The 27531-nt window shown below is 44.8% G+C and overlaps 2 protein-coding genes across 4 annotated transcripts; one reads left to right on the forward strand and one right to left on the reverse strand.

The window, feature by feature from the left end:
• Nucleotides 1-8609: 8609 nt before the first annotated feature.
• On the forward strand, nucleotides 8610-10685 carry LOC123041794 (uncharacterized). Its single transcript, XM_044464352.1, has 2 exons — nucleotides 8610-8960; nucleotides 10060-10685. Exons 1-2 carry the CDS (start codon nucleotides 8696-8698, stop codon nucleotides 10272-10274), a joined length of 480 nt encoding a protein of 159 aa, XP_044320287.1. The 5' UTR covers nucleotides 8610-8695; the 3' UTR covers nucleotides 10275-10685.
• Nucleotides 10686-15059: 4374 nt separating this feature from the next.
• Nucleotides 15060-27457, reverse strand: LOC123046353 (acyl-CoA thioesterase 2). 3 transcript variants are annotated; one of them, XM_044469700.1, is made up of 17 exons: nucleotides 27249-27457; nucleotides 27081-27173; nucleotides 26333-26400; nucleotides 25732-25813; nucleotides 25559-25605; nucleotides 25300-25425; nucleotides 24882-24959; nucleotides 23660-23747; nucleotides 23343-23455; nucleotides 22662-22724; nucleotides 22533-22588; nucleotides 16355-16447; nucleotides 16118-16174; nucleotides 15938-16039; nucleotides 15788-15836; nucleotides 15624-15692; nucleotides 15060-15403 (listed from the first exon to the last, which is right to left on the reverse strand). In XM_044469700.1, exons 1-17 carry the CDS (start codon nucleotides 27262-27264, stop codon nucleotides 15326-15328), a joined length of 1278 nt encoding a protein of 425 aa, XP_044325635.1. In that variant the 5' UTR covers nucleotides 27265-27457; the 3' UTR covers nucleotides 15060-15325. The 3 variants fall into 3 exon arrangements, with proteins under 3 accessions (XP_044325635.1, XP_044325634.1, XP_044325633.1); XM_044469699.1 differs by having other exon boundaries at nucleotides 15624-15836; XM_044469698.1 differs by having other exon boundaries at nucleotides 27081-27279.
• Nucleotides 27458-27531: the final 74 nt, after the last annotated feature.

Consider the following 27531-nt stretch of genomic DNA (forward strand, 5'->3'; position numbering starts at 1 on the left):
TAGTAGCCCCTGGGTATTTTATACTTGTTTGGTTGCTAAGGTTAGTAACTCAAAACAGGAGTTACAGAATAAACAGAGACTAGTTGAGGGTGAAGTGATGATGTGTGTTGGAAGTGGTTCCAAGATTGATATGATCATCATCGCACACTCCCTATATTTTAGGGATTAGTGTTGAACCTAAATAAATGTTATTTGGTGTTTAAGTTGAGCTTGAATATGATTAGATCATGTTTATTGCAATACAGTTATTCATTTAAGACAGAGATTAATTATTATTCTGTTTACATGAATAAAACCTTCTATGGTCATACACACAATATTGATGGTTTGTTAAATCTCGATCGTAGTGATACACATAATCATAATATTGATGCCAAAAGATGCAAAGTTGATAATGATAGTGCAACTTATTTGTGGCACTGTTGTTTGGGTCATATCAGTGTAAAGCGCATGAAGAAACTCCATAAAGATGGAATTTTGGAATCACTTGATTATGAGTCATTTGATACTTGCAAACCGTGCCTTATGGGCAAGATGACTAAAACTCCATCCTCAGGAACAATGGAACGAGCTACTGACTTATTGGAAATAATACATACTGATGTATGCGGTCCAATGAGTATTGAGGCTCGTGGCGGGTATCATTATTTTCTTACCTTCATAGATGATTTGAGCAGATATGGTTATATCTACTTGATGAAGCATAAGTCTGAAACATTTGAAAAGTTCAAAGAATTTCAGAGTGAAGTGGAAAATCATCGTAACAAGAAAATAAAGTTTCTACGATCTGATTGTGGAGGAGAATATTTGAGTTACGAGTTTGATCTTCATTTGAAACAACATGGGATAGTTTCACAACTAACGCCACCTGGAATACCACAGCGAAATGGCATGTCCGAACGTCGTAACCGTACTTTATTGGATATGGTGTGATCTATGATGTCTCTTACTGATTTACCGCTATCATTTTGGGGTTATGCTTTAGAGACAGCTGCATTCACTTTAAATAGGGCACCATCAAAATCCGTTGAGACGACGCCTTATGAACTGTGGTTTGGCAAGAAACCAAAGTTGTCATTTCTTAAAGTTTGGGGTTGTGATGCTCATGTGAAAAAGTTTCAACCTGATAAGCTCGAACCCAAATCGGAGAAGTGCATCTTCATAGAATACCCAAAGGAAACTGTTGGATACACCTTCTATCACAGATCCGAAGGCAAGATATTCGTTGCTAAGATGGATCCTTTCTAGAGAAGGAGTTTCTCTCGAAAGAAGTGAGTGGGAGGAAAGTAGAGCTTGATAAGGTAATTGTACCTTCTCCTGAATTGGAAAGTAGTTCATCATAGAAATCAGTTCCAGTGATTCCTACACCAATTAGTGAGGAAGCTAATGATGATGATCATGAAACTTCAGATTAAGTTACTACAGAACCTCGTAGGTCTTCCAAAGTACAGTCCGCACCAGAGTGGTACGGTAATCCTATTCTGGAAGTCATGTTACTAGACCATGATGAACCTACGAACTATGAGGAAGCGATGATGAGCCCAGATTCTGCGAAATGGCTTGAGGCCATGAAATCTGAGATGGGATCCATATATGAGAACAAAGTGTGGAATTTGGTTGACTTGCCCGATGATCGGCGAGTCATTGAGAATAAATGGATCTTCAAGAGGAAGACGGACACTGATAGTAGTGTTACTATCTACAAAGCTCGAATTGTCGCAAAAAGTTTTTCGACAAGTTCAAGGTGTTGAATATGATGAGATTTTCTCACTCGTATTGATGCTTAAGTCTGTCCGAATCATGTTAGCAATTGCCACATTTTATGAAATCTGGCAAATGGATGTCAAAAATGCATTCCTTAATGGATTATTAAAGAAGAGTTGTATATGATGCAACCAGAAGGTTTTGTCAATCCTAAAGGTGCTAACAAAGTGTGCAAGCTCCAGTGATCCATCTATGGACTGGTGCAAGCATCTCATAGTTGGAATATACGCTTTGATGAGTTGATCAAAGCATATAGTTTTATACAGACTTGCGGTGAAGCCTGTATTTACAGGAAAGTGAGTGGGAGCACTACAACCTTTCTGATAAGTATATGTGAATGAGATATTGTTGATATGGCAAATGGATGTCAAAACTGCATTCCTGAATGGATTTCTGGAAGAAGAGTTGTATATGATGCAACCAGAAGGTTTTGTCAATCCAAAGGGTGCTAACAAACTGTGCAAGCTCCGGCGATCCATTTATGGGCTGGTGCAAGCCTCTCGGAGTTGGAATAAATGCTTTGATAGTGTGATCAAAGCATATGGTTTTATACAGACTTTTGGAGAAGCCTGTATTTACAAGAAAGTGAGTGGGAGCTCTGTAGCATGTCGGATGACATATTGTTGATTGGAAATGATATAGAATTTCTGGATAGCATAAAGGGATACTTGAATAAGAGTTTTTTTTACAATGAAAGACCTCGGTGAAGCTGGTTACATATTGGGCATCAAGATCTATAGAGATAGATCAAGACGCTTGATAAGATTTTTCAATGAGTAAACACCTTGATAAGTTTTTGAAAGAGTTCAAAATGGATCAGTCAAGAAGGAGTTCTTGTCTGTATTACAAGGTGTAAAGTTGAGTAAGACTCAAAGCCCGACCACGGCAGACGATAGAAAGAGAATGAAAGTCATTCCCTATGCCACAGTCATAGGTTCTTTAAAGTATGTTGTGTTGTGTACCAGGCCCATTGTGTACCTTGCAATGAGTTTGGCAAGGGGGTACAATACTGATCTAAGAGTAGATCACTGGATAGCGGTCAAAATTATCCTTAGTGAGGACTTCTCGGTTATGGAGGTGATAAAGAGTTCGTCGTAAAGAGTTACGTTGATGCAAGTTTTTTCACCGATCCAAATGACTCTAAGTCTCAATCTGGATACATACTGAAAGTGGGAGCAATTAGCTAGAGTAGCTCCATACAGAGCATTGTAGACATAGAATATTTGCAAAACACATACGGCTCTAAATGTGACAGACCCGCTGACTAAACTTCTAGGGACAATTGCATTTTTACCCCTAGTTGGTTCCTACCCACGGGTTTTGCCCTTACTTTTCGAGCTTGCTCAGTTTTGCCCTTACCTTTTCCATCGAGGTCCCTCGAATGCCCTTTGACCGTTTGACCAAAACTTTGAAAATTCATAACTAATTCGTATGAACTCAGAAAAATGCAAATAAGATATCAAAATATTCAGATAAACATTACATTTATGGGCATATCATTTGCATTCAGGATAAAAGCATCGTTTAAACTACCCGAGGTAATTAATGTTATTAACATTATTAAAAATAAATAGGTATAAACAATATTTTTTTCGTGAATAAAAATTATATGCAAATGTAGGTGATGTCTATTTGCATTTTCCTGAGTTCGTATCAACTTGTTATGAAGTTTCCAAATAATGGTCAAAGTCGTTAGAACATTCATAACAAGTTGATACAAACTCATAAAAATGTAAATAAGTTATCAGGATGTTTAGAAAACATCACCTACATTTGCATGTAATTTTTATTCATGAAAAAAATATTGTTTATACCTATTTATTTTTAATAATGTTAATAATATTAATTACCTTGGGTAGTTTAAACAATGCTTTTGTCCTGAATGCAAATGATATGCCCATAAAGGTAATGTTTATCTGAACATTTTGATATCTTATTTGCATTTTTCTGAGTTTGTATGATTTAGTTATGAATTTTTAAAGTTTTGGTCAAATAGTCAAAGGGCATCCGAGGGACCTCGATGGAAAAAGTAAGGGCAAAACTGAGCAAGCTCGAAAAGTAAGGGCAAAACCCATGGGTAGGAACCAACTAGGGGTAAAAATGCAATTGTCCCCTTCTATCATAAGCAAAACATGATCGCACCTTAGTAATCTTTGGGTGTTAATCACATAGCAATGTGAACTAGATTATTGACTATAGCGAACCCTTTGGTTGTTGGTCACATGGCGATGTGAACTATGGGTGTTAATCACATACATATGTGAACTATTGATGTTAAATCACATGGCGATGTGAACTAGATTATTGACTCTAGTGCAAGTGGGAGACTGAAGGAAATATGCCCTAGAGGCAATAATAAAGTTATTATTTATTTCCTTATTTCATGATAAATGTTTATTATTCATGCTAGAATTGTATTAACCGGAAACTTAGTACATGTGTGAATACATAGACAAAATATATTGTCCCTAGTATGCCTCTACTTGACTAGCTAGTTAATCAAGATGGTTATGTTTCCTAACCATAGACATGTGTTGTCATTTGATGAATGGGATCATATCATTAGGAGAATGATGTGATGGACATGACCCATCTGCTAGCTTAGCATTATGATCGTTACAGTTTCATTGCTACTGCTTTCTTCATGACTTATACATGTTCCTTAGACTATGAGATTATGCAACTCCCGAATACCGGAGGAACACCTTGTGTGCTATCAAACGTCACAATGTAAATGGGTGATTATAAAGATGATCTACAAGTGTCTCTGAAGGTGTTTGTTGGGTTGGCATAGATCGAGATTAGGATTTGTCACTCTGTGTTTCGGAGAGGTATCTCTGGGCCCTCTCGGTAATGCTCATCACTATAAGCCTTGCAAGCAATGTGACTAAAGAGTTATTTAGGGGATGAAGCATTACAGAACGAGTAAAGAGACTTGTCGGTAACGAGATTGAACTAGGTATGATGATACCGATGATCGAATCTTGGGCAAGTAACATACCGATGACAAAGGGAAAAACGTATGTTGTTATGTGGTTTGACCGATAAAGATCTTCGCAGAATATGTAGGAGACAATATGAGCATCTAGGTTCCGCTATTGGTCATTGACCGGAGATGTGGCTCGGTCATGTCTACATAGTTCTCGAACCCGTAGGGTCCGCACGCTTAATGTTCGATGATGATTTGTATTATGGGTTATGTGTTTTGATGACCGAAGTTTGTTCGGAGTCCCGGATGAGAACACGGACATGACGAAGAGTCTTGAAATGGTCAAGACATAAATATTCATATATTGAAAGGCTATATTCGGACATCGGAAAGGTTCCGAGTGATTCGGATCTTTTCCGGAGTACCGGAGAGTTACGAGAATTTGCCGGGGGAAGTTAATGGGACTTATTGGGCTTTAGTGGAGAGAGGGAAGAAGGGCCATGAGGTGACGCGCGCCTCCCCCCTGCCCAAACCGAATTGGACAAGGGGTGGGGGCGCGGCCCCCCCTTTCCTTCTCCCTATCCATCCTTTCCTTCTTCCCTACTCCGAAAAGGAAAGCGAATCCTACTAGGACCCCCTACACTTGGCGCGCCCCTAGGAGGGTTGGCCTCTCTCCCTCCCTCCTTTATATATGTGGGCAGGGGGCACCCCAAAGACACACAAGTTGATCTTTTAGCCACGTGCGGTGCCCCCGTCCACAGTTACACACCTCAGTCATATTGTCGTAGTGCTTAGGCGAAGCCCTGTGTCGGTAACATCATCATCACCGTCGCCACGCCGTCGTGCTGACGGAACTCTTCCTCGGCCTCAACTGGATCAAGAGTATGAGGGACGTCATCGAGCTGAACATGTGCTGAACGCGGAGGTATCGTATGTTCGGTGCTCGGATCGGTTGGACCGCGAAGACATTCGACTACATCAACCGCGTTACTAAACGATTTGACTTTCGGTCTACGAGGGTACGTGGTCACACTCTCCCCCTCGTTGCTATGCATCACCTAGATAGATCTTGCATGATCGTAGGAATTTTTTTGAAATTACTGCGTTCCCCAACACAAAGGGGCTATGAATATACTTGATCAAGTTAAATTTATCAAAGATATAAAGCATTTCATCTCTCCAAATGTTGTATCACTCTCCACTAGGGCACTCTACATCTAAGACTCCCCAATGTAGACACATCCTTCTTCCTCCAATGGTGATTAAACCAAGGTAATGAAGACCAAAACTTTGATACCAATTGAAGTATCGAGAAGGTAGGTCTAGAGGGGAGGTAAATAGACTTTTAACAAGGCAAAGTTGCAGTTTTTGATTTTCTTGGAATTTAGGTAGATTTTAACATAAGTTAAAACACAACTAATACTTGCTACACATGCATATCTGGAATATGGGCATCAGATAAAGAAAAACATGCAAGTGTAAGAAAGTAAAGGGAGGTAGAGATTGAAAGATTAAACACAATGAAGACATGGTGATTTTTTGTGTGGTTTCGATAGGTGGTGCTATCGTACGTCCATATTGATGGAGACTTCAACCCATAGAGGGTAATGGCTGCGCGAGTCCACGGAGGGCTCCACCCATGAAGGGTCCACGAAGAAGCAACCTTGTGTATGCCATCATGGCTTACATCCATGAAGGACTAGCTCACTCGGGTATATCTTCATGAAACATGTGATCTCCTTGCGCTTATAAGCTCCTTGGTTCAACTCCACAAGGTTGGAGGCTCTCAAGTGACACCTAACCAATCTAGGAGACACCACCCTCCAAAAGGTAATAGATGTTGTTGTTCATGATGAACTCCTTGCTCTTGTGCTTCGAAAGATAGTCTCATCAACACTCAATCACTCTCTCACAGATTTGACATGGTAGGAGGAGAAGGATTGAAGTGGAAAGCAACTTGAGGGGGCTAGAAATCAAGGATCAGATCAAATGGTTGGAGTGAAATCCCTTGATCTCAACACAAGTGTGCGTGGTTCTCTCTCAGAAAATGGTTATGGGAAGTGGCAGCTTAGTCCTGGTTGCTCTCTCTGGGAGTACGTGGTGTGGGTGGGTTATATGTAGCCTTCACAAAAATCTAACTGTTACAAACCCTTGTGCACAACTCGGTGAGACTTGGTAAAATACTCGGTGAGACCGACCAATGCAAAATATTTGAACTTTAGGCACTTCGATGAGACCGGATGAATCAACCCAGTGGGGCGACTGATGATAAACTAGGCACTTTTGACGCTTCGATGACATCGATCCATTTCAATCAAAAAATCTGAGATGAAACAAATAGGTTATAGAAGGTTTTCCCGTGCACTTGGTGGGACCGAATGTCATCTCGATGAAACTGAGTTTTCTAGGGTTTAGGCAATGGCTTTGTCAAGTGTATCTCGGTGGGTCCGGGTATGAGTGGATCGGTAGGACCGAGATGAGCTTTAGGGTTTTGGACTGATAGGATTGTGAGGGTGTGGTTGAGGGGTTTTGGAGCAATATCTCTAAGCACTTGAGCAAATGACTCGTGATCAAAACCTCATCCCCTTATAATAGTATTGGCTTTCCTATAGACTCAATGTGATCTTTGATCACTTAACCAAAAAAGTAGTTTTGGAGCTTTTGCCAATGATTGTTCTTGTAGCTTGAGGGGTCCACATCTCCATCTATCTACTTCCCTAGCTTCAATTTTTTCTGGAATATACTTGAGGGAAACATTAGTCCAACAAGATGTATTTTGACATGAATTACCAAAACCACCAATGAAGCAATATGCTTTCACAATGCGAACAAGATGAATGGGTGGCCGGTCGGGGGAGGTCTGGTGAGTTCGGGATGCGTGGCTTGGAGAGGAGGGTGTGAGGCGGCCGACCCTACATGAAGAGGCAGCGACGGGCCGAGGCGGCCGGGCAGCACAACAGGGCGAGGTGGCGCGATGGGGCGGCTGGTGTGGAGGCGGCATGAAACTTCAATGTTGCCTCCCACCAATTTTAGGGGAAGGTTTTCTTCCTCCAGAAGGGAAAGTTGGGCCGATTATATGTGTCCCTAATTTTTTTCGCGTTTACGAACTGTTGAAGCAATCTTTTTGTCTCAACTTGGCGTAATCAAGTTTTTTATACGGGAAGGGGAACTTGTTGGAGATGCTCTACAATATATGTCTACCAGAATGTTGTTTTAGGCAAAACAAAATACGCCTTACATTCCAGATGGATGGAATATATGTGAATACAATCTTGTTCAAACGTTGTCCCGTTTCTTCCATTTTCATTATTTCATAGTCGTCGCATTGGGATTGAGCGGTCATGATCTTCAAAGCCGTCAGATTTTTCTTTTTCAAAGCTAAAAGGCATCTTACATATGATATTTATCAGAAAACAATAATCAATATATGAATGACAATTGGACGCAAACCGACCATTACAAAATAAAATTACATTGTAAAACGTACTAGCCTTCTTCTTCCGATTATACGCCACCGATCGCAGGTTGAAAAATTACACCCAATTATATAAAAAAGGACGTCTGCAAATGCTTTCCTCATATCATGTTTTACAAACAACAATAGCCACTCATCCCAGGATGAGATTTAGAAGTCACAGAAGAAGTATCGGTTGAAGCAACACCCCATGCAAAACAAGCTTGCAATCCATCATCATTGGTCCAAATGGTTAAAGAAATTGGACCATACTGCAAAACAACACGGAAAAAAATGTCGAAGTCATCGCATCAATGGTCTCTCAAATTGCTCTCCGTTCAAATGACATTGTGTGAGTTGCTCCGCCCAATTTCATTTGAATTTGAGATTTCAGAAGTGACCCCTCTTCAGATTCAGAAGAAGAAGAGAGAAGCGAGCTAACTTTAATGCGGGTCCCACCTCCCATCCGCCCAAATTGAATCTCTCTCTCCGCCTCTCCTTCGTCCGTTTCTCTGCTCGCCTCCGCTCCCACGCACTCCTAGCTCCCCATGGCGGGGCGCTCGCCGTCGCCGAGCCAAGCCGGAGCAACGCCCAACCGCCTAAAGCGCAAGGCCCCTGCATCTTCCGCCGTCGCCTCCTCCTCCACCTCCTTAGGGGCGGACCAGGCGGCGGACGAGGAGGACATTGAGGAGCTGGAGAGGGAGGTTGCCGATCTGGGCCGCCGGATACTCGAGCACCGCCGTGACGCCGCCGCCCGCTTCATAGACGCTACAGTATCGCGCCTCGACGCCCTTCGCCCGCCCGCCTGCGTAGGTATGCGCGCTTCCGGCCTTGCTCCGGTACTAGGGTTTCCGGTTAGTTCGCCCCCATTTTGGGGGTTTGTATGATTTGCCCGTCGATAGGTAGTGCTTGAAGTATACATAGAAAAATGCCCCCCGTTTGTGATTCACTGCTAGTCAGGGCTTGGGAATAGGGAGACATGGGTAAAAGCCAGCATTTTGGATCTGTGTTGATACTTTTGAGCTAATGAGAGAAACGGAGGGAGGGATTTGTTTCTGTTTGCACAAATTTTCCTCAAATAATCATAGGAATCATTGATTTCTAGTCTAGGTAAGTTATTTGATTGCCACTTGTAGTTGACAATATTTGCTTAGGCTCAGCTTGTGCTTGCTAAGCTTTGTTGTGTTGTGCGGAACTAACTGTATAATCAGTTGTGGAAATATAACCACGAAGACAGAGAGAAGCTTTGTTAGCCAAACAGCAAAATAGGCATAATTTTGTTAGGCAAACATGATCATCATAATCGACTGCAGCGTGAAACAGAACCTAGAAATTCTTGCTTATTTCTTCTTATGGTAAGCTCAACTTAGTTCAGTTAAGAAACGAAATGTTGGCAATTTATCATTTGACCTTACAGGATTGTTGTGTTCTACTGTGAGTGACGGGGAATTATGTAAAGTTTGACATATATTATGTGTAAGAAAACATGTTGCATGGTTATTTTACAAGGCGTGAGCTGGCAGAGTGAATCCTGATTGGATGCATTGTGGTTTTAGCTGGGTTTGTTATCTGGTCGGCAATTGCTGAGATAACTGTAACCCACAATTATTTGCCCTTTCAAATGCGAAAGCTAAAAATGTGGACTGCTATTTTTCTCGCCCTGTTTTCTCCTTTGCAAATTCAACTAAATATGTGCGTCACATCATCAGAACTCAGAAGTCAGCCCCTACGAATTTTGCTGTTATTTACTCGAAAAATACCTGACTACAAGCTCAGGCTGCTACTTTGTAACCATGATAGATTAAACATCAGTTGTCATGGCATGAATAAAGGGCAAACGTATAGTAATGCAGTGACAATTTTACAAAAATATGGTAGTACACCAAGGCTGACACCATTATGGATATTGCAGAAGTTCCAGTTGAAGCGCAATCTGCAGCTGGAGCCTCGCACGCCGAAGCTGAACAAGCTACGCTTGAAAAGCTAAATATGTTCAAGTCCAAGACCGAGGCAAATATCGCGGCCATGCCCAATCTACTGGAGAAAATGAAGCAATGTGTTGCTCGCATGGAGAAGGTGGAGCAACTGAATGTGAATATACATCCTGTGTTTCAAAGAAAACGGTAGCGTTGATATCGTGCTTCTGTTTTATCTATTACGTGTGGGGCTGCTTGCTCACTCAGCAATTGTACCATTTTTAACATGTTGGTGTTGAAATAGCCTGATTCAAGTAGTACTTAGGCAGGATCTGTTACTGACAAAGCATTGATATTTACACTATGGATGTACTCCCTCTGTCTCAAAATGTAACATGTTGGTGTTGAAATAGCCTGATTCAAGTAGTACCATTTTTTGATGTCTTGCATTTTGAGACAGAGGGAGTAACATTTTGTCCAGATGTATTTAATCAGTGTGTGTGTGTGTGTGTGCGCGCGCGCGCGCGCGTGCGGCTATTTTGGTCACTTCTCCAGGCTGTGTACTCTTTGGTAACCTGTTTCTGAACATTATATGTGAAAGACAAGGCGGTACATGTTCCTATTTTGTCACCCGTAGTTTTAATATTTTAATGTGTGATAGGCTAACATTGCCTACTGGTTGTGAAGCCTGTGTAATAGCACTATACTCTTAATTCTCCTGCTAGCTGTTTTCTCATACCATTTACAATGTGGTCAGCATTCGGAACATTATGATGCTTATGATGCTCATAAATTAAGCAGAAGTTATCGGATATCAATAAAGATAATATTATTGAACACTATATAATAACAACTTACCAATATGTGTATCAAAGAAGTAATTTGTAACGGTAGTATTTCTAGCACTGTGATTATCAGTCTTTTCAGTTTCAACAACATGAATACTTTTCAGAGCTAATTGAGGTATAGCACGGTAATTGTGGGGCAAGCATGGCATATGAGGAACTCAAAATTATTAGTTCAAACTTAAACAGGATGGGTCATGTTGTGCATCGATAATCTCATTGCACATGGTTAAGAAAGAAAATTGCGTGTAATGTGGTAGTCACAGTGCACACTGTTGCGCCCCAATGGCCGTTTGCATAGAGAGGCTCTATGCAAATGTGTATTGAGGGGTCACCTTTGTCTTTTATATACCGCCACAGGCCATCGACTGATTTTAGGTACTAGAACTAAATTTTTATACACGCATAGGAATAACCAATTTTGAAATGTTCTCCGTTTCTCCATTATTTGTAACGGCAGGCATGATTACAGCCCAAAATATATATTCTCTGCCTTCCTAGGTTATAAATGATTTTACATGACCAAAATGCACTTCTTGCTTGATTTTTTAAAATCTATATTTTTCCAATGCATAGCCCCAAATTTGAGGAAATGATCTTTGAGAAGAGCTAATGAATAAGTTTCATCGTACCGATATTTTCATAGTTGTATGTTTGTAGGTTTAGATGCATAGCATGTTACAAATAATCACAAAGTTGTTGTTTTCCATCCACATAGAATGGAATGGACTGCTCTTGACTAGATTATGTGTTCTAGGAAGCGGAGAAGAACAAGCTTGGTTGATCTGCATCGCATTCAGTGGCACCCTGCAGTATACATGTGTTATCCGCATCCACAAATGAACCACCAACCAACCAGTTCACCCTGACGTTTATAGGATCTTTACAAATATTATTAGTGTGGAGAGTATTTGAATGTTGTCGAAATATCAGATTATCTGTAGGGTACAACTACTAATTTTGTCCTCCAGAATTAAGGGAGGTATAATTCTTGACCTCAAATATTTTCCTATACATTTCAGGAATTGTTTTAAATATGTACGTTTTTTTATATATTTAAAAAGCCTATCTAGTTCCGTTCTCAAACTCAAAAATGAACAATATAAGCAGAAACTGTAGCTATAGAGTATTTGAGAACGGAACTAGATAGGCTTTTTAAATATATTTCATTTATATGAAAGTTTTCCTGCAACTGTAGCTACGGGATCCATATTTCATTGGTGTATTTTAAATAATACATACGTTCTTTTAATTTACAGTTTCAGAGTTGAGTATAGCTGCTACTTATTGAAAATATGATAAGTTAGGCATTCAGTTGGGATATCAGAGAGCCCATCTAGTGACTCTAATATGTCTAGCAATGAGTTTTGTACTTTGATAATGATCCAAATACTACTAGCTAAATCTGATTTCAGCAAATTACTAGCTTCATGCGTTCCATTGTACGAAGCAAAATAGTGTATTTGTATATGCATGTCATGCCACCAAAACTACTTCGTCTACATTCTCGAAAAAATAAAACTACATCGTCGAACAGTGCTATGCAGAAGCTCTCACAAAATTCCTATCAGCAAACTTACCAAATAACCTATTATTTTATGAAGATTGTAAATAGGACATATAACTTAAATAAATAAATTATTTTTGCCACCACAAAGTCCAGTATGGTCTTAGTGTTGATTGCACTGAAACTGCTTCTGGTATTGAAGGTTCGACTTGACTCTTCACTCCTCTACGCATCGAATTGATTCACCTCCTCATTGCTTTCAACCTCTCCAAACTTCTCTCATGTCATTGCAGAACATCACGTTTTTCCAAATATATATATATATATATATATATATATATATATATATATATATATATATATATATATATATATAAAAGAAATCGATCGTTTGACTCACAAATGAACACGCTCTTGTCTATATTTTGGACTGATTTTCCAAAAAAAAAATCATACTATGCTTGAATAAATATATAGAGTTCTAATTCGAAATTCCCCTGACTTTGGTACGTGATTCAGTTCACTTGCATGGAAATTTTAATGTTAATCTAGCACCTGAGTACTGCATTGATGACAATGTATAGCACATTCATATAGTGGGTCCATGTCCCATAAGAAGGTTATAAGCCACCTGAACTTGGTCTGAGATTCTAATATGTTGCTGAATGAATCAACATTATTGTGCTTCACTATACCTTAGCAATGCAGCCATGTTGTAACATCTCATTTCTTAACTTACTAGAAAACATTTATGTTCTTATATAGCGCATCTATCTATCATTATTGAAGACTCCCAATTCCAATTTTAACCAGAGAAAAAAAATAGATGTCCCTCTCCCAGCATCCAAGTTGTAAGTTCCAAATGGTTCCTGTCGACTGCAAGACAATTTGATTCTCTTCTATTCCCTCCGTCCCAAAATTCTTGTCTTAGATTTGTCCAAATACGGATGTATCAAGTCACGTTTTAGTATTAGGTACATCCGTATCTAGACAAACCTAAGACAAGAATTTTGGGATGGAGGGAGTATTTATCATCTTTCCGATGCTCTATTTTATTCTTCGTCAATAGAAAGACAACAATGTTCATGATCTTTCCCGTCTGTTTTTTGCAAGGCGAGTTTGTGCATCTTCTCCTCTCTGATCTAAGCCATCTCAATAAGGATGCTCTATCTTAAAACCACCTGCAATTCCTTTGTTTTTCTTGATACAGCAAACTAATAATAATAAAACTAAATAGAAAATCTTTAATATCAAGATTTCCCTATGGCACGATTTGCTTACAAACCTATGTTAACTGTCCTGTAGGCTGATACCAAATGGGGAGCCCTTAAAGCAGGCCAGGCAATGATGGAACCAAAGCCAATTTTCATGAGAATAGAAACCAAAGTCGAAGAGAAAGGTCAAGCAGGTGCAAAGGAGGGGAAGGTCAGGAAGAAGAAAACACGTAGTAAAGGACTCGTGGAGGCATGAGTTAGGCTTATGAGTACAATGGCTCCTTAACGATCTTAGGATACCTGTTCTGCAAAAGTATCGCATACTCCCTCCGTCCTAAAATAAAGACACTTATTTTGGGACGGAGGGAGTATATGATTGTGTAGATAGCAGAAAAGCTTTGGTGGGAAGGAAGCCTTTGACTTTTTGTAGAGAGAACTGAGCTTAGCAATTCGTTCTCTCAGGTTTTCAAATTCAAAATTGTACTATATTGAAATGCCTAATTGTACTACAAACAGTTATATGCACCTGAAAAAAAGTTTGGAGATATTTTTTATGTCATGTTCACCTGTTTTCATGATTGTGGAAATGTTTAATTTAATTCCAAGGTCAAAACTTTTACTGAGATGTTTCTTTGCCCCATTCCAAGTTAGAAATCTGATCCTTTGTAGTTGGTTGTTATTATTGTTATTTCACGACATGTTTTTGTAAGAAACATAAACTATTATTGGCCATTCGCTACTGTATTAGTCGTTAGTCGGCAGACACATGTTACTTATTTTAAGTTGGCATGTAAACAACTACTATTGCCTATATAGCATGACTTGAGAAATTCTTTTCTTTTGACATATTCATTTGCATTTTCTAAACCAACTAAATACTTGCCTAAGAAGCATCAGAATTGGAATCTACTCCTGGTCGCGATATGGGTCACACTTATATTGCCAACATAAGATGAACGACAGTCAACATGCAGCGAAGTGAGCGTCTTCCTTTGAATTATAGTTTACACTTCATTTATCAACATAAACTCAACAAATTCAGTGTCCCCATGCAGCAACTTCCTCTTGACCCCTATGAATGTCATGTTCTAAAAATTGACGCTTTCAAGAAGGAGACCATGGCTATTATTTCTGTGGACCTTCAGGCGAAGAAGAAATTACAACGTTGTGATATCATATAATTTCATATTGCTGAGCAATGTGAAATGAGAAATGCGGCCCATGACACCATCCATTTTCATCATTTACGTATCTATGCCACTAAATAATCTAATCGATTCATTTACGTGCATCATGTCCCGTATCAATAGTTTCGCCAATTTAACAAATGCTTGGAATAGGCGCAATATATTTAACTTCTTCGCATGAGGCCCGAGACTTCAAATTGAGCGTGGAACAGATATTTGAAATGGTACTACATGACCTCAGGATTGCAAAACTTTGAATTTGAGGTACATCTGTCTACATTCATGTGCCGCGTGTTGGATGGCAATTGCCATCCACATATGCAAAGGAAAACCTGAATGTGAATCAGCATGCGAGGATACAATCGTTCACATGTGTGCCAAATTCAAGCTGTAAGCTGTACTCCTATACATAAATCTCACCATTGTCTCCGTGTACTATATAAGATAAAAATACGGAACAGCAAGGGGAAAGAAAATATTAAAGTACAGCCATGGCTCTTCTGCACATCTCAAAGCTTCGGCCTTGGGGTTTGCCCGGGTGTCTTGGCCCTCCTAATCAACGCCTCTTGGGTCAGCGACACAATAAGCTGACAATTTATGGAATTTATTTTAGATGAGAAAAATAGTAACACGATGAGCTGACAACTTACGGAATTTATTTTAGACGAGAAAAAATAGCACTCCCTCCGATCCAAAAAGAGTGTCGTGGCTTTAGTTCAGTTTTAGTTGAAAACACACTTTTTTGGATCGGAGGGGGTAAGCAGCATCACAGTCGGAGCTTTGAAAGAATGAAATTAATGTGCATACCTCTCCTTGCCGGTTGAACATACGTCCGGTGACGAATCCCCTGCCACCATGTGCGGATGGGCTGTCGATCTGTGTTCATGAAGGGAGGATGACATTGAGATGAGAGCCTCTTGAACAAATTTTATTTCTACCATGATCAATTGAAGAACAAGCCAATAGCTTACCACATATAACAACCAGTCATCAGCTTTCACAGGCTTGTGGAACCACATCCTGCAAAACGTTAACAGGCAACAGAAAAGAGACCATTTATTGTTGGGACAAATATGGCAAATTGAAAATCCCGATAATGACTGTAAACTCTTCAAACATACGAGTGATCAAGACTGAGAGAGTATGTCTTCAAACCCCTCTTACGGTGCGGATTTAGGCTGACGCCTGAATATAGTAGATCCGAAGCATATGCTACAACGCATCTGTAATACCATAGAATAATGTCATCAGCATACCCAGCTGTTTAAAATATGACCAATGTACAGCGATAAATGGCCAACCTATGCAGAGCTGGATCATCCGAAAGTTTTCCTCTAGCTCTAAACCAATAATGCAGGCTGAAAAGAATCAGATGCATTACTGAATCAGAAAAACACATATTGCAATACGATCTATGTAAAAATTATTAGTCTGGAGAATCTATACTGAAGCTTAGAATTTCTATCTAAAAAGATCCATGAGCCACAAAGAAACTAAGGATTAGTGAATCTCAAGGCCACAAAGAAATTTCAACTTACCTTGGTTCATGCTGAGATTTAGAATCTTGGCAGAACCTCATTTCAATGGGCCAAGGTACAAACTTTTTCTTGGCAGCTGAGTTCCTATATTGCCTGCAGATTACTGAACTGTCAGGACTCAGGACTATGACAGCATGTGATAAAGAGATGAACGTACTGTCAAATCCATATGACAACTGAAGCTTAAGAGGTATATAATTACAATATTTTAAATGAATCTTATGGGTTTCAGCTCTAGCCTACCCCAACTTGTTTGGGACTAAAGTCTTAATTGTTGTTATTATTGTTGTTATTCCAAATGTGTCGTCGAACTAGTGCCATTATCAGAATGGGGGACTGTTATGACCGGTTTGGTCTATACAAGGAAGAGGCCCACCGGGCATTAGTATTAGGGGCTTGACCCACAAGTTATCTTAGGCAAGTTATTTTAGGCAAGTTATCTTAGGCTAAAGTTATAAATACTAGTTGTAAGACATCGTTTGAGATCAAGCAATAAAGATAGTTCTATCATATTGCCCGGCTCCAGAGGAACCGGAAACCCTAGCCGCACCTTGCCCTAGCCGCCACCGCCCTTCTCCCTCGCGACGGCGCCAACACGCCGGAGCCGCCGCCCTCGCCCCCAACCCTCGCTGTTCTGCCCGTATAACCTACGGAGTAGAGCCGGTAGGAACCCTAGTCCTACCAATTTGGTATCAGGTACCCGGGTTTCGACCATGTCTTCGCCACCTCCAATTCCGCCGCCGCCGCCACCACCGCCGCTGCCCATCAACTCCACCACCGCCGCTGCCGCCAACTCCTCCACCGCCGCCGCTTCCGCGCCGGGCGTCACGGCCTCGCTCTCGGCGGGCGCTACGGCGTCGCTCTCGGCGCCGACCCTCCCGGCGCCCGGCACCGCGCCAGGCCATGGGCGGCCACCGACCCCCGTCCAACATACGCCGCCGCCGTCACCTCCCCCGCAGCCGCAGCAGTTCACACAGGAGGCAATGGCCGGCGTCCTCAACGACCTAGTCGCCGCGGTCCAGGGCATCCGCCTCTACCTGGCAAGTCCGTACGGGCCGCCTCCACCACTACATCCCGCCCTGGCCGCGGGTCCGCAGGCGCTGCCGTGGTACTCGGTACCGGGGGCCATCACCGGAGGCTACCCGGCGCTCCCCGCCCCGGCGGCCGCACCGCCGCCGTGGCCACAGTGGCCGCCGCCGCTCGCGACGGCAACCGCGCCACTCGCCGCCACCACAGGGCCACAGTGGCCCACCTGGACCGCGCCATCCGCGCCGTCACTTCCAGCAGCCACGGAGCAGGGTCCTCCACCGCCCCATCCCAACCCTAACTTGGGCCGGTCGTCGCCGAGCGGGCTTCCGATCCAGGAGGTCCGCTTTCCGTCATCGCCATCACCACTCCCCGACTGGCTTCACGGGCCGCCATCGGCCTACCCGGGGACCCGTCCGCCGTCCGGTTTCCCGTTGCAGCCCGAGGCGTCGGGCGTCACCGGGAACTACGTCGGGCCTTCCACCATGGACCGCGCACCATCATCCGCCCTACGCACCGCCGAGGCAGTGGGCCAGGGCGCGCCACACCAGCAGCCGCCCCGGTTCGCCAAGATCGACTTCGCCACATACGACGGCTCCGACGACCCGCTTAACTGGCTCAACCAGTGTGACCAGTTCTTCCGCGGACAGCGCACACCCACGTCGGAGCGTACTTGGCTGGCTTCATACCATCTCCGCGGGGCCGCCCAGACATGGTACTACGCCCTCGAGCAGGACGAGGGCGGCATGCCCCCGTGGGATCGTTTCCGAGAGCTGTGCCTTCTTCGTTTCGGGCCACCGGTCCGCGGGAGCCGCTTGGCCGAGTTGGGCCGCTTGCCGTTCACCTCCACGGTGCAGGACTTCGCCGACCGCTTCCAGGCCCTGGCGTGCCACGCGCCCGGTGTGACGGCCTTACAGCGGGCGGAGCTTTTCATCGCGGCCTTCCCGACCACATCCGCGTGGATGTCGAGATGAAGGGGCCCCAAGACCTTCAGACGGCCATGTACTATGCCCGGGCGTTCGAGCAGCGCGCCCAGGCCTTAACGCGTCCATCCGCGCCACGTGGGGGCCGACAGCTTCCCCGGCCGTCTCCGGCAGCACTGGCGTCGTCCACAGCCGCCCCGGCACCCACCCCGGCACCGACGCGGCCATTCAGGCGCCTCACTCAGGCGGAACAGCTGGAACGCCGGCGCCTGGGCTTGTGTTTCAACTGTGATGCGCCCTATGCACCGGGCCATGTCTGTCCCCGCTCTTCTACCTGGAGACGACAGACGAGCCTGAGGAGGAGACACTGGAGGATGGCCTCGGCGCTCCAGCCCTTGCGGAGCCCGCAGCGGCACCCGCGCCCGCCCCGGCCACCGCCCTCGTGGTGTCCCTACACGCGCTGGCCGGCATCCGTGATGAACGGACGATGCTCTTACCGGTCATGATCCAGGGCGAGCGCCTGGTGGCCCTAGTGGATACAGGGTCCACGCATAACTTTCTGCCGGAGACCACCATGCGGCGCCTTGCATTACAGCCAACCGGCGGTGAGCAGTTGCGAGTCACAGTCGCTAATGGCGACCGTCTCCGCTGCCACGGGCTCGCCCGCGACGTGCCCATCACTATCGGCGACGAGCACTTCACCATCACCTGCGCCGGCATCGACTTGGGCTGCTTCGACTTCATCCTCGGCGTCGACTTCCTGCGCACTCTTGGTCCTATTCTATGGGATTTCGACGCGCTGACGATGACCTTCTGGCGGTTGGGCCGCCGCATTCAGTGGGACGGCATTGGAGGTGCCGCCCCAACCACTCCACTCCAGCTGGCCGCGACCACCGCCACGGCCGAGCACCCACTATTGGAGAGCCTCCTCCAGCAGCACGCGGACATCTTCACCGAGCCACAGGGGCTGCCGCCCGCCCGCACGTACGATCACCGTATACATCTTCTGCCAGGCTCCGCGCCGGTGGCGGTACGGCCTTACCGCTACCCACAGTTGCAGAAGGATGAGTTGGAGCGGCAGTGTGCGCTCATGCTCGCGGCAGGCATCATCCGGCTCTCCACTTCGCCATTTACCGCGCCGGTGCTTCTCGTCCGCAAGTCAGACGGCACATGGCGTTTCTGCATCGACTACCGTGCCCTTAATGCTGTCACACTTAAGGACAAGTTCCCTATTCCGGTGGTCGACGAGCTCCTCGATGAGCTCCACGGGGCGCGCTTCTTCACCAAACTTGACCTCCGGTCGGGGTACCACCAGGTGCGCATGCACCCGGATGACATCGCCAAGACGGCGTTTCGGACTCATCACGGCCACTTCGAGTTCTTGGTGATGCCCTTTGGCCTCACCAATGCCCCGGCGACCTTCCAGGCTTTGATGAACGACGTCCTCAGGCCCTACTTACGCCGGTTTGTGCTCGTTTTCTTTGATGATATTCTAATCTACAGTGCGTCTTGGGCCGAGCACCTCCAGCACGTCGCCATCGTCTTCAACGAGCTTCGAGCGCACCACCTCCACCTTAAGCGCTCGAAGTGCTCGTTCGGGACGCCTTCGGTGGCCTACTTGGGCCACGTCATCTCGGCCGACGGGGTGGCTATGGACGCCGACAAGGTGGCAGCCGTCTCCGCATGGCCGACGCCTCACTCGCCGCGGGCTCTCCGCGGGTTCCTCGGCCTCGCCGGCTACTACCGGAAATTTATCCGGGAGTTCGGGCTTATCGCGGCGCCCCTCACGCGGTTGCTTCGCCGCGACGCTTTCGCCTGGGACGACGAGGCGACAACGGCGTTCGAGGCCCTCAAGGGGGCCCTCACGACGGGCCCCGTCCTCCAGATGCCCGACTTCGACCGCCCGTTCGTGGTGGACTGTGACGCCTCGGGCGCAGGGTTCGGCGCCGTGCTTCATCAGGGCGATGGGCCCCTCGCCTTCTTCAGCCGGCCTTTCGCTCCGCGTCATCTTAAGCTGGCAGCATATGAGCGGGAGCTCATTGGCCTTGTACAGGCCGTTCGTCATTGGCGGCCGTACTTGTGGGGACGGTCCTTCCAGATTCGCACCGACCACTACAGCCTGAAGTTTTTGCTGGACCAACGGCTGTCGACCGTGCCGCAGCACCAGTGGATCAGCAAGCTCTTCGGCTTCGACTTCTCCGTCGAGTATCGGCCGGGCCGCCTTAACACCGTGGCCGACGCTGTCCCGTCGCGACTCCGACCTCGCTTCCTCCGCTGACAAGTCCGCCGGGGCGGCCCTGTGCATCCGCTCCGGGCCGACATTCGGCCTCTTCGCCGACATTCGCCGCGCCACTGCGACGGCCGACGACGCCGTCCGTCTTCAGCAGCAGCTCACGGCCGGCGACCTGGAGGAGCCTTGGCGCTTTTCTGACGGACTGCTCCTCCATGGGCGCCGGGTCTTTGTTCCGGCGCAGGATGATCTCCGTCACCAGGTGTTACAGCTCGCCCACTCGGCAGGTCATGAGGGTATGCAGAAAACCCTCCATCGTCTTCGCGCCGACTTCTACATCCCTGGCGATCGCGCCCTGGTCCGCGACTGGGTTCGGTCTTGTCAGACATGCCAGCGCAACAAGACAGAGACTCTCAGGCCGGCCGGGTTACTCCAGCCCTTGGAGGTGCCATCTCAGGTCTGGGCGGACATATCCATGGACTTCATTGAGGGCCTTCCCAAGGTGGGCGGCAAGTCGGTCATCCTCACGATGGTCGACCGCTTCTCCAAGTACGGCCACTTCATAGCGCTCGGCCATCCATACACGGCGGCGTCCGTGGCCCGGGCCTTCTTCGACGGCATCGTCCGTCTACACGGGTTCCCTGCTTCGATCGTCAGTGATCGAGACCCCGTGTTCACGGGCCATGTCTGGCGCGACCTCTTCAGGATGGCGGGTGTCCAGCTCCGCCTGAGTACGGCGTTCCATCCTCAGACGGGCGGTCAGTCCGAGGTGGTTAACAAGGTCATTGCCATGTATTTGCGTTGTGTGACAGGTGATCGGCCTCGCGCTTGGGTGGACTGGCTCTCTTGGGCGGAGTACTGCTACAACACCTCTTATCACTCCGCCCTGCGCGCTACGCCATTTGAGGTGGTCTATGGTCGACCACCCCCGCCTATACTTCCGGTGGATCCGGAGACAGCTCGGACGGAGGTTGCGGGTGACCTCATCCGCACTCGTGACGAGATGCTTGCTGAGGTTCGTCAGCGTCTCCTTCAGGCCCAGCAGCTGGCCAAGCACTACTACGACGATCATCATCGCGAGGCGGAGTTCGCGGTGGGTGATTGGGTGTGGCTGCGTCTTCTCCATCGCTCTACGCAGTCCCTCGACCCGCGCGCGAAGCGCAAGCTCGGCCCTCGCTACGCCGGGCCCTTCCCTATCTTGGAGCGCATTGGGAAGGTGGCCTATCGTCTTCAGCTTCCAGCCCGCGCTCGCATCCACGACGTTTTCCATGTGGGGCTGCTCAAGCCTTTCCGTGGCGAGCCACCGGCGGCTCCACCGGCGCTTCCTCCCATCGCCAATGGTCGCATTCTTCCAGAGCCGGCAAAGGTATTGCAGGCGCAGCTCCGTCGTGGCGTCTGGTTCATCCTCGTTCAGTGGGCAGGCCTTCCGGAGGAGGAGGCTACTTGGGAGCAGCGTGAAGAATTCCGCCAACACTATCCAGACTTTCAGCTCGAGGACGAGCTGTTTGCGCAGGCGGGGAGAGATGTTATGACCGGTTTGGTCTATACAAGGAAGAGGCCCACCGGGCATTAGTATTAGGGGCTTGACCCACAAGTTATCTTAGGCAAGTTATTTTAGGCTAAAGTTATAAATACTAGTTGTAAGACATCGTTTGAGATCAAGCAATAAAGATAGTTCTATCATATTGCCCGGCTCCAGAGGAGCCGGAAACCCTAGCCGCACCTTGCCCTAGCCGCCGCCGCCCTTCTTCTCCCTCGCGACGGCGCCAACACGCCGGAGCCGCCGCCCTCGCCCCCAACCCTCGCTGTTCTGCCCGTATAACCTACGGAGTAGAGCCGGTAGGAACCCTAGTCCTACCAGGGACCCACTTGAAAACTAATAAACACATAAACAATCATGCTTTTCTAAGATGTTGTGTCTTAAGGTGAATATTTTTAAGTCAAAACAGTTAGTTTAGCCAATTGGCAATACATATGATTCGTAGTCAAGAAAATTTACATCGGAAACCGTGGATCAGTGAGTCTTCTTTCCCGTATCTCCTCCATATTCAGGAGCTGCATTTGATTACTTATTAGTTCCAAGACTATTTCCCCAAGGGCATCAGAGGAGAGTGATAAAAATCCTTGCCTGTTCTGGAGGAGGAACGACAGGCATGATTGCAGCCTGATGCTCAAACCCTAATTCTTCCTTCTGCAAAAGAACCAGAACAGAAGTTAGACACCCTTTCTTTGCCTAGTAGATTAATTTAGTGGGGCTGGTCCTCCAATGTATCGCCTAGTAGTATCATTTCGCTAGTTGTACTCCTGGACAAATTTATTACTTCACTTTGATATATAAATGCTGATTGATGTTTGGGACAAAGAATTGAATTGATCTATTGGCAGCGGATAGAGCAAAACAACTCTGGGTTTAAAATTTAAGAACTTAAAACTTTGTATAGTATGTCTGTTCATGCTTGATTTGATTATCATGGAAAGCTCTTAGGAACATATGAACCTAGTATTGAGATAGTGAACACAATTCTCTGTTCAGTCTGGCACTCCTTTTTTTCATTTTTTGTGCAGAATAGTTTGGACAGATGATATAGTTTAGGGGGTTAAACACTAAAATAAACGAGGGAACAACTATTTGACACAACATTTCAGAAGCTACTAGGTACAAAACTGTCGTTTGAGCTACTATCTAATATGTTCTCAACATGAACAGGGTACACGCTTCCCCTGGTTATATCACTGGGAGTGTTAAAAATAACTAAAACTTGCCTAACAATTCTGCTATAATTATTTATAAAACTTTAAGGATAATTACCTGGAAAGAAACAATTAAAGTGAACATAACAAGGCCTTTCTGCTTTGCCTCCACTTTTCTGGTGGCAAAGCTGGTTCCATCACGCTCCCGATGCACTTGATATATTATTGGCACTATAGCAGAGGACATAACAAAGACAGATATAAACATGGTTTTGTTTGAAGAAAAGGATAATGCATTAATGATCAAAACTTAAAAAGATAATTACAGAACAGGGCATTAATACGAGTACAGTACTGATAATTATAGGCCAGACTTTAGTTTCTGCTTGCCCCCTGTTACGGACAAAATGAACACAAAGTTCAAAATATTCTTACTATTATTGTCTCCTGCTATTAGAAAAATTGCATGCAGACTATGCACAAGTTTCAGGCAATCGACAGTCTTGGATGCTGCTGCTAGTGCCTGCATGAAGGTTAAGACATAGTGAAAACCATTGGCAATGATGTGCAAAGCTTTTATTCCACTCCCTTTATAGTGAAAACTAGTCAGTTTTATAGTAAATGTTTTTCCTCTTGTATGGGAGTGTAGGGAGTGAGTTATGACGATTGACGACTACTGACCAAGCAGTGCTTTGTAACCAAACATAAATAATTGAATCAGAATAAGGTTACTACAGTGTCAATTACTGACTAGTTTTACTGCCTGTGTTATGTTTTAAAAACTTTCTGTCTAGCTACTTTCTTTCTGCTGAACTGCTCCCTAAGTCAACTGATGTATGAACTGGTGGTTTCATTTGATAATGGAACCAGGGAGAGCCCTCCCTGTCAGTCTAAAAAAAACTGACTAGTTTCCATTTGATATCTTGAGTGAACATCATTTAAATGACAGAAAAGGTGAGACTTACGTGGGTTCGAAGTATTGTATTAAAAAATCTACAGTTAACAGCAACCATGACAAAGAAGATTTCAATTTGATCTTGTTCTGAGTTCAAAACTTGAAATAAAAATATAAGGAGTTACTAGAAAATCTATAATCACCAAGCGAGTTCACAAAGGTGAATTCTGGATCTTCTGGTCTTAATTCAAATGAATTCGTACAGGCATTCAAAAGGAACCTTTATGTGAACTTCTTTCATAACTTAATTTCATTGAAGAAGCTAATTAGCAATAAGGTTGATAACACATTATGAAAGAAAATACCAAAATGATAAACATCGCCAACAACAATGCAACAAAGCAGTCTTAAAGAAAGTTGATTGCATTATTCAAACATAAAATGTATATCTGTTACTGAACTGTTTCTTGTGGAGATACTCATACATGTGAACTACTCCCTCCGTCCCATAATGTAAGACGTTTTTTGATAGTGTCAAAAAACGTCTTACATTATGGGACGGAGGGAGTATATGTTTCTAAAAGTTGAGGGAACTCAGAAGCATGCTTAAGAAGCTTCCTTTTAGCATTGACTCGGTGATTCACATATTCATACTTAAATATAGGAACTAGGATATCCCTCCAGAGCACAGAAATGAGGCGGTCAAATACATGCAGCTGGCAGATATAGATGACAGCAACTAAGAGAGTGGTTGAAACATGCCTGCCCAATCAATTGTCCTCCAAAAACTTGATTAAAAGTTGGAGCTTCTGGCAAAGTAAATCCACGAAATATATCAACCTACAAAATAGATAAGAATTAAGGTAAGCAAGATCAGCTAGTAAACTGTAAATTATTATGATAGCATGCTTGTCCCTTTAACTTGTAGACCATGAGATGCAAAACTGAAACTGCCAATTTTGCTCTTGTATTTCTTTCTTTTAGGAAATATCAATAAAATCCAATGGCCAACGATGATATTAAATCAAAGTTAGCAGACATAGCATAAATGTTACAATTTAAGCAATTAGTATGTCTGATCATCATTCCTCCAGTACAGTGAGCAAACTGAGACATGATACATACTGCCTTGACAAAATAGAAATATCATAGATACAAACATACATCTATCTAGAGTTACCTCTAATTTCTCTAAATGTAAAATTTGTTCCATCAATGAATGGCTTTCAGGTGTTTCTTCTGCATTCCAAATTGTCTTGGTTTGCAGCAGATGTCCATATTGACTCGGCAATACAAAGCAGGACAGCTGCAATACATGAATAACAATAAGCTAAAGCCAACTATTGGATTTGGAAAAGCCATCAGCTAATATCATTGCAAACGGAAATCCTAAAGCTAATAAAATGTTAAGTTAGAAAACAGAATATGGAAAATTATACCTTTGTCACGGCAATAACATTTACTTGATGTACAGAACTATTGGTCCCTATAAAACAATACAAAACATTAGGAGTTATCCAAAAAAATACATGAAATACAAACTGTTACGTCTTTTCAAGCAAAATATGGACATACATGATGAAAATAAATACAATCTATAGAGATATCTTACCGTAACCAAAGTAGTCATACTTATTTAACACATAGTCTGGACGGTTTGCTTCTTCTGTGTTTGCAGGAGCAGAAACTTCAGCCTGCGAGATAATGAGGATGTCTTTCAAATTAAAGAATTTTTTGATAGAGCAATACTTTGTTGGCTGCTGGGATAGGAATTTTACTCTGAAGGTCTGGAACTATAATGCTCAGGTTTAGTCTTTCCCCCAGAGCGGGAATGCAAATAACCAACGATAGAGAAATTGAACATCACTCTTTTCTTTGCATGATTTCCCAGCAACTTAGAAAGAAAATAGTTCTTGTAACAAATTATGTTTCATCATTTTGAGAAATCGCAAAAAGCCTCGCTTCTCGATGCATTGATGACAAATAGAAAAAAGTTATTTACAAGCCTACGAATAGGCCAACGAATGATCTTCTATCTGTAATGCCGAAAACAAAGCACACAGCCCATCCAAATTTGCTGATATAAGTATTGCATTTTCAGGTAGTAATCAGGACCTCTCATAGTGAGCAGCAGCATTATAATGAAGTCTGCCATTCTGTCAAAGGAAGGTGTCTCTGTAAATAAGTGAAGCAAGAACTTGCATGACTAATACCTGCCCATCCAATATGATGCAAAGGCCATCTACGGGTTCACCTTCACGGGCAAGATAATCACCAGGTTCTGCAAAATGCCACCATGAAAAACAAAATGCATAAATCAACTTGACCCCACACCACAATCAGTGAATACAAAATCACCACCACTCCAGGTAAGCGCATACACTGAAGGGTCAAGGGCTAAACAAAATCTACTCCCTCCGTTCCTAAATGTAAGTCTTTGTAGAGATTCCACTGGGTGGACTACATACGGAGCAAAATGAATGAATCCGCACTTAAAATGCATCTATATACATCCGCATGTAGTTCATAGTGAAATCTCTACAAAGACTTATATTTAGGAACGGAGGGAGTAGTTGATAGGTAGGCACTAAAATGCAGCGCCAAGTTTTTTAGCAGTCTAATTTGCATGCAGTTGCTGTCGATGGTTAAAATTTTCTATTTATGCAGATCACAACGCCAGTACAGACTAGTAAATCGGTCGTGGTCAGTGAGCTGCACACAGAATCATGTGCGCGATTTGAAGTACAGTGAACTACAAATCACGGGAGTCACATCAGACATCACTGGCCGACACAGAGAGCATCCTTCAGTAACTCAGTAGGCTAACAGTACAGTACAGAGTACTCTGAACTGAGGCAAGCCAGATTTAGGCTGCGCTCGCCTGAACTAGGCAAACCCGGCGGGCCGACCAATCGATCTAGGGGGCGCTACAGCACACGGACGGGGGACGGCGCGACTCACCGTAGTGCTTGACCTGGACGGCCTCGGCGATCCTGCGGATGGAGGAGCCGGGGAGGCACTGCAGGAGGGGCACCTGGCCCAGGAACTCCGTCACTGCACACCAACGGGAATCGTCCCCAAAATTAGCCACAGTCGCTCCCAAATCCGGCAGGCTCGCCGCTGCCTTACCTTCTTCCCGGTCCATCGGCGGAGGCGTCGGCGGGGCGCGGCGGGTGGGAGGGGAGCAGCAGCACCGGGGCAGCGAGGCAGCTGCGCGTCGGGGAAGGCGGACAATAAAATCTCGAATTTAAAAGCGATTGGGATTTGGCAGGGTCGGGAATTTGTGGGGAGGACGAGGCGAGAGGAACGTATACCTGCTCGGGTTTTTCTCTTTTTTTTTCCACACGTGGGTCCGCGTGACGGGGCTGGAGTCGCTGGAGGGCTCTCTCAGTGGCGTGTGGGCCAGAGGAAA

Source organism: Triticum aestivum, chromosome 2B (assembly GCF_018294505.1).
Source record: "Triticum aestivum cultivar Chinese Spring chromosome 2B, IWGSC CS RefSeq v2.1, whole genome shotgun sequence".
In the NCBI taxonomy this organism is placed as follows: Eukaryota; Viridiplantae; Streptophyta; class Magnoliopsida; order Poales; family Poaceae; genus Triticum; species Triticum aestivum.